This window comes from Pristis pectinata, chromosome 2 (genome assembly GCF_009764475.1).
Source record: "Pristis pectinata isolate sPriPec2 chromosome 2, sPriPec2.1.pri, whole genome shotgun sequence".
Lineage (NCBI taxonomy): Eukaryota > Metazoa > Chordata > Chondrichthyes > Rhinopristiformes > Pristidae > Pristis > Pristis pectinata.
This window is the reverse complement of record NC_067406.1, coordinates 69879230-69892749: the sequence shown is the minus strand read 5'-3', so window position 1 is coordinate 69892749 and position 13520 is coordinate 69879230. Positions and strand designations below refer to the sequence as shown.

The 13520-nt window shown below is 41.1% G+C and overlaps 1 protein-coding gene across 1 annotated transcript in view; it reads left to right on the top strand.

The window, feature by feature from the left end:
* Positions 1–6680: 6680 nt before the first annotated feature.
* LOC127583936 (NACHT and WD repeat domain-containing protein 2) overlaps positions 6681–13520 on the top strand; it is a 90059-nt gene continuing 83219 nt past the window's right edge. The window contains exon 1 of the mRNA XM_052040373.1: positions 6681–6831. Within this exon, the coding sequence (XP_051896333.1) occupies positions 6681–6831 (151 nt within the window). The remainder of the gene's footprint in view (positions 6832–13520) is intronic.

Genomic DNA, 13520 nt, shown 5'->3' with positions numbered 1-13520 from the left:
AAAATAAGTAATTCAGTCCATCAAGTCCATGCCAATTCAATCCAGTTATTTCCCACTATCCTGCTCTCTCCCCATAGGATTGCAAGTATCTTCTTCTTTTAAGAACTTATCCAGTTCTCTTTGAACAAACTGATTAAATCTGCCCACACTACACATCTCTCCCTATACCCTATCCACCTCCTGCCCACCATTCCAAATCCTAAGCACCTATTGCATTATAAAATTGTTTTCCTTACGTTACTTCTTTTTCCACCAGTCATCTTCATTCTATGTCTTCTGGTTCTTGACCATTCTGAAATGGAAAAGATTTCACTCAACCCACTCCATCTAGATCCTTCATGATTTTAAACTTCTTTATCTCTTCTGTTATAAGCAGAACTACCACAACTTCTTCAATCTATCCATGTGACTAAAATCCCCTGGCCCTGGAATCAGTGGAGTAAATCTCTTTGTAGAGCTTCATGTCTTCCCAAAACTGTGTTTCTCAGAACTGAATATAATACAGGTTGAAACTCTCTAGTCTGGCACCCTTGGGACCCAACTGGTGCCAGACCACAGAAAATCAAGACCACAGAAATTGCCCTTGATCCCTGGGTCACATAAAGGTTCCGAGAACTGTCCTTAACCCAAAGTTTCACTAAGACGGAAATGCTGCCAGCTGAGATAGCACTGATAAGTTAATTAGCTGCAGGTTAGTATAGATCTTAGTTAATTTTAAATCTATGTTAGATCTGAGTTAGAATTAGTTAATCTGTATAGATCTGTACTACAGATTCAAAACATATTGGACCACAGGAATTGCCGGACCACAGAATGTCACACGAGAGAGTTTCAGCCTATATTCACATGAATCATGATGTCCTTCCACTTGTAGTGGACATCATCCAGGATTCCTACTGGATCAAGTGACTGCTGTTCGAAAATGTGATCCAGTGATACACTAAGTGTGAATAGTAATTGGCTCACCTGCAATCCTCGCTGTAATCAATTAGCTTATTGACAATGAAGCTGAATTTACAAACCTATACATTGTGTATTTTCCCATGACCTGAAGATGCAGAGGACATAAATGACTGCCTTATGTAAGCAGCAACATAACTAAACATTCCCCAGCTGAAGGGCTTCTGTACCTGCAATAATGTCATTTTTCTAATGAGATATAAACTGAGGCTTCATCTGCTCTCAGCAAAAAGATCTTATGGTACTAGTTTGAAGAAGACCAGGGAGTTATTTTCGTGCTAAGATCAGTATTTATTTCTCAATCAACATTACAATTTCCACATTTCTATTTGTAAGAAACTTCTTATGCACAAATTTGCTGCTATGTTTCCTATATTACAACAATGATTAAACTTCAAAAGTACCCCATTGACTATAATGTTGAAATTGATTTGGGATGGCTTTCTTTTTAAACAGGGTGACAATTCCTCTATATATTTTGTCATGTAGGACATATTTTTCAGATGGGAAATTAATTTTCAGGAGTGCAGGGAAAATATTTGTGAGTGCTTTTTTTTTAAAGTGCAGCAAGATAAATTGTGCCACTTAAAAGCTGTTACTTACTCCTTTACATCACTTCATTTGGAAGTGGAATTCTGTTGGTCCTTTGGTTCGAACAACCCAAATGTTGTCCATTACTTTATTTGTTACATTGCCTCAGAACCAGTCTGTGCACAATTGAACCTGGGTTACAATGTTACAAATAGTTGCTGCTGAATCTCTGCGCCAACAGCTGGTGGTTCAATGAGGTATATGATATGTGTTCATGCTATTAACAGCAGGATAGTGGTAATCTATTCATATGCATTATGATGAACTGTGCTTCCTAAAATGACAACTGTGAGGCATTCCTTTTCTTTATTGTGTGCATGATAATTTGCAGGAATCTCCAAACCAGGGATAAGGGGAAGGTTATGTGCAGCTGGGGATCGAAGTTATTGCCTAATCATAGAACATCAACATAACTTTAATTTGCATAGCACTTTTACCACAGCAAGAATGTCCCAATGTGCTTCACTGGGGTATTATCAATCAAAGAAAAGGCACTAATAGGATACTCACAGAGTATGAAGAGGCAATCACATAATGGGGGATTCAAATCATTTGTTGTGTAATTATAATAAACTTTCAGTTTTCATGGTTACTTTTCAAGTAGCATCAAACAAATATCCAGATTAAGTTTCACAAGCTATATCTAAGCTTTCGTGTGTGTGTGTGTGTGTGTGTGTGTCGCACGCACACACATGCACTGATTATTTTAGCTCCAGAGTCTCCGTAAACAATTTTATCCAAACATGAATGCTGCTCTGGACTAACTGAAATTTATGAATTCAGTGTTTTAAAGTTCTCCATATTGAGATAAGGTATTTATTTATTAGTCACATGTACATCGAAACACACAGTGAAATATGTTTTTTTGCATTACTGAGAATGTGCTGGGGGCAGCCCACAAGTGTCACCACTCTTCCGGTGCCAACATAGCATGCCCACAACTCCTAACCCGTACATCTTTGGAACGTGGGAGGAAACCGGAGCACCCGGAGGAAACCCACACAGACACGGGGAGAGCATACAAGCTCCTTACAGGCAGCAGCGGGAATTGAACCCAGGTCGCTGGTGCTGTAATAGCATTATGCTAACCGCTATGCTACCAAGAAATCTAGTTAATGGGTTTCCATTTACTTTAACTTTGAAAACTTAGAACCAGTAACACATTGATATTCTAGCCAAAAAGATTTCAGTTTTTTCTCTGTGACCACGAAGGCACTGGTTGACAGAATTAATCATAAGCAAGAAGGAATTGACATATTTACACATCCATACAAAAATGACCCATGTTTACGGCTGGCCATCAACAGCACCCTAGGGATCAACTCCCATGTCATTTTTTTCACAGAGAATTGACTTAGTTCTGGGCAATGATCCCCACACTTGTCACCTGGGACTCACCCAAAACCAGTAAGATCTCAAACAAAAATCAGTAAAATGCTGTAAAATAAAAGCAGTAACTGCTGTAAAAGCAGTAAGATGCTGTAAAATAAAAATAAAGCAGAAAATGCTGGAGTTAACCAGCAAGCAGGTAACATCTGTTGAAAGACAAATAGAGTTAACATTTCAGGTTGATGGCTTTTAATCACAAAGATCTATTTGACCAGATCACTTGCAAGAAGGAATAACACAAGGCTAGAAAGCCCATTGGATGAATAACCAGGGTCAACTATGCAACAATCAAGAAAAAGTTAAGTATGGACTTCATGGATCTTATCTAATCGGATCTATGATGAGCTACCGGTCCATCACATAAGGGCTTGTGTGGCTTTAATGATATAGCACTCATTTGCTGTAGGATTTGGGGAAGGTACTTCATGAAGCAATGGAAAAAATTGCAACCACTTACGTTTATGGATAGCATCAAGGAGTACTGTAATAGCTGTTGAAGTGATTTATCTGGTCTATTAATAGTCAGAATATGAATTTTTTCACAGTTTATTCCAACTTCAAGCAATGTACTTGCTTGCAGATGCTGGAACCTGAAAAAGGGTCCTGACCAGAAACGTTGACCGCCTGCTTTTCTCCACGGATGCAGCTTGGCCTGCTGAGTTCCTCCAGCATCATAGTGTTTTTCATCAATGCGTTACCGTTTTCCTCAGCGAAATTTTACAGTCGGCTATAATTCCACGGGGATCGTGAAATTTTCAATGCAATTCCCACATTGTGACATATGTATATGAGTGGGCTATTTAACAATAGGTAAGCACTGTCAAGATCCGGCTCTTACTCAAGATCCACACACAATGCCTGGATTAGCAACGTGAAGTTATGAGTTCAAATCCCACCAAAGCAAGCCGCCACGTTACATTAGGTAAATAGTAGGCTGGCATCTTAAGCGTTGGTGATCAATTCAAAGGGAAATCTGAAGCTTCTCTTTGCCTCATCAGCTGTGCCAGGCACTTTGGATGTGCAATGTGGAATATGGTTAAAAAATTTCAAAGCCTTCGAAAGCACCATTTAAAAAAAAGTTAACTGAATTCATATTACAAAGAAATCTCAATAAAGTGTTATGGGCACGCGTTTAAAACAGAGAGGAGAGAATGATGATCCAGTTTGAGTGTCACAAGGAATTGCGAAAGCAAAAAAACCGCCAGGTGCAGGGGCGTATGAACAGTGTGATAAACGGTTGCATTTAACAGATTTGATGGTGGCTGCAGCAGGGCAGACAAATGGGTTAAAACACATAAGGGCAGTGTGCGCCAATAAGAATGAAACGTTCCAGTGATGATGATCTTAAAGAAATCTATGATGACAAACCAATACACAAAATTATCTCCAATATAAACCTTTCTAGTGTATTTCGTCTCTAATAATTTGTGATTTTTTTTCTTTTCCCTCTATGCCGTCTTCCAATCATCGTCAATGCGGAACAAAATTGATTTTAACAAGTTGTTCCCAATTCGCACAAATGACAAAATAATTCCTGAACGATATTTTAATAATGATGTATTTAGAAATAATTAATTGTGTCAGAGTAATGAATGGTCGGCGGCACCGGCGGTGATCTCTGTCCGTGAGTAGATCGCACACATTGAAGCGTAGGACAGTTCAGTTCAGGGGAGGCATACTCCACAATTCTGCTGCGGCGACCTTCGCGAGTTCCGTACACGCTACTTGCAAAAACCGTCTTAAATTACAAGTACTTCGACCAAAAGGAAAAGGAGAACTAAAGTAGGATACCGTACATCCTTTCAACAGAATTATCCTGACTCATTTAATTATCATCAAATAAATGGTTGTGTGTGGTGCTCATCGGGACACGCCTGCAGGTAGAAAGGAATTTTGTTTGTTTTACCTCTTAAATTTAGTGACAAACTGTAGGTGAAAAAAAAGTCCAAAGAAAAAATGTGGGTTCATTCAAGTTTCAACGGTCAGTTTACTGCCTGATATTACTACATACGAACGTAAGGAGTCTCCTGTAATTGCAAACATCAATAAATAGCATCCTCTATTTTCCTCGGATTTTATGATATATTCAGAGCTGAAGTTCTAACCTTGGGTCACGGTAAATGCTACGCTCCCATTGGATTTTAGATCCTATCAATTTCTTTAGCGCTTGTGAAATATTGCTTCCCTCTATTGACCGGTTTAATATTTGCTTTATTGTGGAAATACACTGACAGATGTTGGGACTGTTATTCATTTTTTCCCCATGACATTTAATTCAAAGGTGCAATCGTGTCCTACGGTTCACATATTGATTGCATTTATTAAAAATTAAATTTCACTGGAATGCGAGCCGGCGATGAAGCCACTTCAAAGCGACCTGGATGTGACTGTGAGTGGTCGGGATGATAGATGTGGCTGTGCACCTGCTGGATTCACATGTGGCTCTGCTGTAGCCCATCGCATTTATACCGCGCTGCTGCTCAGTCAAACCTCAGTCTGCTCTGAGAGGCAGCGTCCGCTCACTCTGAGAGCTCCGCGGCTCAGCTCAGCGACATCTGGAAATTAAACTGCTCTCTGGCAAGCCGTACAGGTGACCTTCTGGCCACGCATCGGTGCGTCCCTCGGTTATCTCAGGAGACAGCGACGTCGCCGGAGCTCTCGACTGCTTTGACAGTTTGCTTCCAGAGAGACCTCGATCACAAGCTCCCATTACCGCCCCACGCCCCCTACCCCTTCCCAATTCCCCCGGCCAACCAACTAGGCAGAGATCGGGAAGGCAGCGCTCATCGCTCCGGAACTATCCCGACTTAGAAATCACCCGAACAACGTTGGTCTCACTCTCTGGGCTAAATCTCCCAGAGAGAAGAGACCGTGGCGGTGGAGACGCCGTCGGCGAGAGGGAAAAGGCTGAGCAGCGACCGATCAGAGGCTGCGGACCCCGTCCTCGCCGAGTGAGAGAGGAGCAAGGGGAACCGGGAGCTCTGCTCCCCACCAACCTCACCACTCCCCCTTCCCTTCCCTTCCCTCCCCGCTCCACCAAGGAGGGGCTCACTTCACCTCACTCCACGCTCGGCTGCACTGACACCCTGAAGGGAAAGCCTGTGCTGGAAACCCCCGCCCCCCGTGTCCTCTCCTCCGCCCTGCAGCGGAGATGAAGAGCCGCCCTTCTGCCGGCGATTAGACCAGAGGTGCCCGGGCCTCCCTCCCGCCGCCCCAGCTCCCCTCGCCCACAAGTTACCGGGCAGCTTCCACACGGAAACCATGAGCTGACCCGACCCCAGCTCACGTCCCCATCGCCTTTCACTTACTTCCTTTCCCTCAAAAAAGTACTCAAAAATAAACCAAGTTATTCCCGAAGACAAGAATAGTTTTTTTTACGGTGGTTGCGCCCACGTGATTTGGCTTGAAATATTTTGAACCTCAGATATTTGCTCATTTGCTCTGAATCGGGCGCCCGCTGATTATTATTATTATTTTTATTTATGTTTTTTTTGCAGTCGGCGGTGATGTGAGGCTGGGAGTCAGTCGCACTGACCTGTTGTGTCTCGGCTGGCGAAGCTCCTGCGCCTCTCGGATGGCGTCTGGCGGCCGCCTGCTGTCCCGCTTTTAATCGCCTGCTGCCACCGCTCTCAGCGAGCCTCTCGCTGCCGCGGTTCCTTTACCCTCAACACCCGCCCACCACCAAAACCGTATTTAACATTTGGGCGCGTTTGCCCCCTTTTTTTATCATTCCGGCGAACATGCTGATGTGGTCGGTGCCGGGCTCCAGGCTGCCCTCTCCCCGGGACTCGGCGCTCCGCAGGGCGGCACTGGCTGGAGCTGTGACCGCTCTCCCTCAGCACCTCCCGGGCAGCAGGAGCATCAAGGTCTTCATCAGCTCCAATCCCGAAGGTAAGACATTCAGCATCAACTAGTTTCACTCTTTCGAGCTCTCTTTCAAAAAAAACTTGTCTTAAGTTTCGTTTTAAGGAAAAAGCAACTGCATTATCAATTGTTTTAATTGTGACTATATGATTACTTTGGGTAGTGAAGCTTGGGGTGGGGGTTAGTGGCAGCATTTCGCTGCTAACGTTATTGTCCCGCAAGACGAAAAAATACATCTTGTTCACTTATGTTCTCCAGGGAAGGAAATAAGTGTGTAGTTTTTACCCGGTCTGCCCTGTATGAGTCTCCAGACATAATGAGGTTTACCCTCATCTGCCTTCAAATGGTCATTTAGTTTTGTCAAAACTGCTATGAAAATCTGTCTGAGGAAAAAAAAATCCAACTCGAGTATGACAACGGCACACCCAGCTATGTAAACCCTGCAAAATCCCTTTACTAACCTCTCAGTACTTGCACCAAAATTGATAGAGCTATTCCATAGACTCGTCAAGCAATGGGGTGAAATTGTTGTTGACAGTTGTTTTGACAGTTTGGGCTTGCGGTATGTAATGAGAAAAAACCTGAAGATAAAATATATTTGAACTCTTCCGAAGAAATCTGTCTGTTCCGGATGTATCAGGGTATAGGCAACGGAGAAATGGGATGATCATTGCACAGCCTTAATGTGGTGATGGAGCAATGCAGTGACAGTACTGTCCATTGTGTGGTGTAACACTTTCATGGTGCTGAAATGGGATAGATTCAGAACAGATCTAACAGCTCAAAACTGGGCATCTAATTTTGCTGCTGCTAAACCGGTACCATCAGGTCAGGTGACAAACCCTGGTTATATGATGACTGTAGTATGTCAGGCTATGAGCAGCATCAGGCACATCTAAAAATGACATTACAGTCCAGTGAAGATTGAGCAACATTCATGGTAAGGATTAAGCAGGATGCCATGGACAGGGCTAAGAAAAAGAACAAAACCAGCAGATCAGATCAATTCTGCCACAGTCAGTTGTGAAAGGTGTGGAAATTAAATAATGGGAGGAGCATGTTCCATGAATGCTGGTCCTCTGCATATATGGAGCCAGCATATGCTGCAAAAGACAAGGTAGATGTACTTGCAACTCTCTTCAGCTACAAGTGCTATGTGAATGATCCATTCAGTCTCTTCCTGAAAAGATCTAATCAGCACAGAATCCAGTGTTCAGCTACCTTGATCTACTTGGTGTAATATCAAGGAGCAGCTGAATACGTTGCATAAAAGAAAGCAATGAGTCTTACTAACATTCTGGTTATTATGCTTAAGTCTTTTGCTTCAGAACTAGCCATGACTCCAACCAAGCTGTTCCAGAATAGCAACAAAGCCGGATTCTGCCCAACAAGAAGGAAAATTGCTACAAATGTCCTGCCCACATACAGCAGGATATGTTCAATCCGGTCAGTTACCACTCCATCAAGCAATTCCCAATTATTTGTAAAGAAATCAAAGGTGTTTTTAATAGTACTGTCAAGTGGCATTTACACACCAACAATTTGCATATTACTGCTCAGTTTGCTGGAGAAATTCATTACAACCTTGGTCCAAACAAAGACAAAGAGCTAAGTTCCAGAGGTGGAGTGAAAGTAACTTCACATCAGGGCACAGTATTGAGAAGGCCTAGTGAAATTGAACTCTGTGGAAATCAAGGGGAAAACCTTGCTCCAGTTTAAGTTGTATTTAGCTTAAAAAGGTGGTTAAGATTGTTGGTGTATACCATAATCCCAAACCATCACTGCAAGAGTTCCTCAGAATTGTACCCTTGGACTAGCTCCTTCATCAGTGATCTTCCCTCCAGCATAAGGTCAGAGTGATGATGTTCATCATGATTGTGCATGTAATGATCTATTCCCAAATCGCAGATAATGAAGCAGTTCCTCCCTACACATACCAAGACCTAAACTACTTCAGGAATAGGCTGATGTGTAAACTTCATGCCACACATGTCATACAGTCATCATCTCCAGTATAGAGTCAAACCAGCCACTGTGTCAAATCCACCACAATCACAATCTTTGGATATCCATTGACCAGAAATGTAACTGGACCAGCGGCATCACTGTGGCGGCACAATGGTACAGCTGGAAGAGCTGCTGTCGCACAACATCAGAGACATGGGTTAAGTCCTGACTTCGGGTACTGTCTGTGTGGACTTTGCACAGTCTCCCTGTGATTGCATGGGTTCCCTCCAGCTGCTTCAGTTTCCTCCCACATCCCAAAGACCTGTGGATTAGTAGGTTAATTAGTGACTGTAACTTGCCCCCAGGGTGTAGATGTGTGGTAGAATCTGGGGGAGTTGACGAGAATGTGGGGAGAATAAAAAATAGGATCAATGTAGGATTGGTGTAAACGGGTGGTTGATGGTTGCCCTGGACCTGGTGGTCTGAAGAGGCTGTTTCTGTGTTGTATCTCTCTATGACCCTATAACTCTATCAATACCGTGGCTAAAAGAGCAAGTCAGTTATTCTGTAAGGTGTTCCCACTATCAGTGTTGAGTAGTTAGTGAAGTTGTGCACTCCATTCACCATTTACAGTGTGCACTCCTATTGCACAGACTTAAGGTTCTCACTATCATCCTAAATATCCTTCTCTACTCAGCAGTCACGGGCCAAGGATTCCACAGAATCAGTGAGGATGTTGTATTTTTCAAGAGGGCTTTGAAAGCATCCATGAATTGTTTCCTCTGTCCACCCAGCAATTTCTTCCTCCTCAGAGAGCACAGAGTGTTTTTAGCGTGTGGTGTCAGGCATGCAAATGACATGGCCTTCCCAATGGAGCCAAATGATTTTAACAAGGGTCTCAATGCTGGGTATGTTGGCTTGGGAGAGGACAATGTAATTGGCTTGCTATTGTGGAGAAAGTTTTGGTGGTACCTTTACAGTGCCTTGAGGTGCCGACAAGAGGCAGTCCAAGACTTGGAAGCTCTTCGGAGGCCGGAGATCTCTGCTGCCTGGTAACCGTGACACTTTGTGTCAGATTTGAGGTCTTGATCCTCAAACACTGTTTTCCTTAGTCACCAAAAGGCTGTGTTGAAATAAGTGCACAGTTTTTGCATTTGACCCACACCAATCAGCCACTATCAACAAAACTTGACAATTTTCTGAGTGAACCCTTTTCTATTTATAAATACAGGAATTGTGATTGCTGCTGAGTGAAAGGTTATGCATTGTAGCACCTTACATGGCAGGAGATCATCCCCACAAATTAAAGTCACACTTCCTGGAGGACAGTGTCTTCTGCCATTATGTCACATTTATAATTATTACCCAGGCTTCTATTTGGCCTTAAAACTGAGGGCAGTTTTGTGGCTTTGATTGGTGACTGAGCTTGTCGAGAGATAGGTTAACAGGCAAGTTGGCACTGGTGAATGTTATGATTTAATTGGTTACGGCACAACATCATATGCCCCTGTCTTTTGCAGGTATCAGGGTCAAGCTTCAGGGTGTTTGGACACCAAGCTGTGCTCGGCTGTTGCTGCCCATCAGCATAGTTGTGGCCCTGGCATGAATATTTTTTTCCTAATGTGTTATTTACATTTAAGAGATTACTACATTCCTAGCACCAGCAGTAATAATTTCTAAGGTTATTCAGTGGAGGATTTTGAAACTTACCTATATGGTTAATATATATTGGAAAATGAAACAATGTAGTTATATGCCCTTGGGATTTTAATACATAAAATTCATATCAACAAAATATTCCATGATGTCTAACTTTGAAAGATATTTAATGGGAACAGCTTTGAAACTGCTTATTAAATGAAGATGAGAGAAGTTGGTCTTCCAATCTGAAAGTGGTGAAATCACGAGTAAAATATATAGGTTTATTTCACGGTATTATAAATAGTGTTCCGTTTCATAATCTGTACTTTTTTTCTAAGTGTTATATTGGGTTTTTTTTCTAAGTTTGAAGTTTCATTGAGCATCTTGTGCTTGCAAACACATAGTGGTCTGCAGATGATGTGATAATGAAGTAGATTGTGCAGCGTACATGTTTATGGAATTGAGTGCAATCTTGCTGATTCAGAGCACAAATACTGTTATATTTTTTTAGATTGAACTTGTGTTTATTTTTAGAAAATTAATTTCATTGAAGAATTAGCAACTACAAGATAACATGATGTAATGCAGATTTAGCACTGATAAATTAATTAACAATTACTTAGAGCCTTTGAGCATTTATTATGCTTGAGATAAGTCTTTTTTCATGGTGGTTAAGAAAGCCTAAAGAGTTATGCCAAGGGAAGTAAATGTTAAGTGCAGTTTGGTGCTGGTAAGTTACTAAAAGTTACTTTGTTGGTAAAGAAGAATATCCAAACACAATTGTGGTTGATAAATATTGTCTGAAATTTCCAAGAACACTTTCCGTGCCATAGATATGAATCCAGTTCAAGACATTATTGCATTATACACAAAGGAGTTGGAAAAAAATGTTGCTTATACTATTTTGAAGTAATGCATCTTCTTACAAGTTTTAAAAGATTAATAAAATTATGATAGATGGTTTATACGTTAACTGGCTAAACAACAAACATCAACAAAAATCGTGCACATTGCCAGGTAATTTTGAAATAGTGCGAGTGCATAAATAGTAGACAGAAATATCAGGAGATATTTAAAATGGGTTAACAATATAGTAATGTAGAGTCAAAATTATTCCCAATATGTTAGGGATTCTTAGATTGCTTATTAGGTGTAGTGATATAAAGTAATACACCTGAAAATATATAAATATACTCAAACAGATTTTGAAAAATCTAAAAGTACTAACATGTATTAAGTCCTGGCAGTCCCTCTTTTCCATTGAAACCAATGGAAGAGTACTCACAGTGCAGGTCTAACCTGGCACAGGTTGTTCAGTCAAATTGCCCAGGGTAACTGTCACAAGGTTCTGCTCAGCCACTGGACACGATGAAGAGTCTGGTATCAGACCACAGTTAAGAAATTGTAGCACCCAGCTGCCATCAAATTCCTGACTTCTGTACTCAGGCATGCATTTGCAGAAATGCTGAACTTGCTGGCACTTTTGCCAAAAAACTCTGGCAGTTCAGCATATCTGTATCCTCTGCTTCTCAAGCCTTCTGCCAATGGAAACAATTTTTCTTTTTTTCTGGATTCCTTATGATATTGAACTCTTTCATTAAATACCTTCCAGCTTGCTCTGGTTAAGGTGATCCTTCCCACCTTTTTCAGTCTATCTATATAACTGAAATGATCCTTTTTTTTCTTGCAGCTTTACAGTTTACTATCAAAATAGTGATTTTAAGCAGATGATTATATTCAATATTATGCTTGACACAAAGCAATGCATTCATAATAATGGTTTTTGAACACTTCTCAAGCAGGTAATGAATCACCTACAGAGAATAAATTGCAAGGGCAGTAATAGAGCCTGAGTGGTTGAGCAACAAGTTTGAAAAGCCCACAATCCCTAATAAGTGTCAGAATTTCGGAAATGATTGTACCAATATCACAGTACAGAATGAATCCTTAAGAAGTTTTAGTCTTTGCAAATCCCAGGCAAAGTATGGAATAACCTTGATTCTTTCATTGAAATTTGCATAGCTGGGAATTTTAATTTTTAATAATTACATTAATCGTCTTGGTGCATTGCACAAGTTCGCATTAATAAAATACTGTATCAGATAGAGTCTTCTACAGTTTATTTTGTAACCCAGGAAATTCTATAAAGACCATAAAATTGATTGGGCCTTTGTGAAAAACTAGAAAAATTGACCACGTTGTATTAGGAACTGTGAGAATATCTTCACCAATTCTGTACTCCAAAGGACTGATTAAAGGTAGGACTACAACACTAGTGTCAATTCTCTGACCTGTTAATGCTTTTCAGAAAAGTTTCCTGCAGGGACCATAGAATTGGTAAACTTCTCACTAGAATCATTGCAACTTAGATCATCAATAAACATTTGTGTGGATCTGTTTTATTCAGTTCTAATTAACCAATTATATTCCTAACAAAACTTGAGAGTATGGTCCCCTCTCGAAATCCTAGATCATAAGAACTTCTGACATACTGACTGTCTAGCTTTGCATCCTAATTGCTTCCCAAGTCTCCACCCACCCCATACCTTCTTGCACTGATGGCCATGCTTGGAGAAGTTAGAAGCGTGCTCCCAACTAACTGAGGAACTTGTAGTGTTGGGCTGAGAGCTGACCCATCTAGATTTCAGCCAGGAACAGTCCCCGTAATTTATAAGGCACTCATCAAATGTGCAAAAGTACAGTCAATGGGCACTTGAAAGGCCCAGTTATAGCCTAAGTGTCAATTATGGTTTAACTGACTGTTGCCTGCTTTCTCTGAGGTGGCTCCTTTTTTAGATCATGCTAACTTCCAAAGTAAAATTGCAAAGTATAATTTGCATGCTCGGTTGAGGCATTGTCTTTTTCCTTACAGAGAGGGAAAGAGAGAATGGTAGCTGCATTACTGATCATTTTTGTTTAACTAGAATGTAAAGTACATAGAAAAGCATCGCAATGTTAAGTAGACTCAGAATTAATATACTGAGGAAACTGAACTAAGAAACTGTGGAAATTAAAAATATGAAATACAATCAGAAAATCAGCAAGCCAAGCAGCCTCAGTGGAAAACTTTGAAAGTTTTAAGCCAATGGCTTTCCATCAGACAGACATTAAAGGTGTTAGATCTTTAG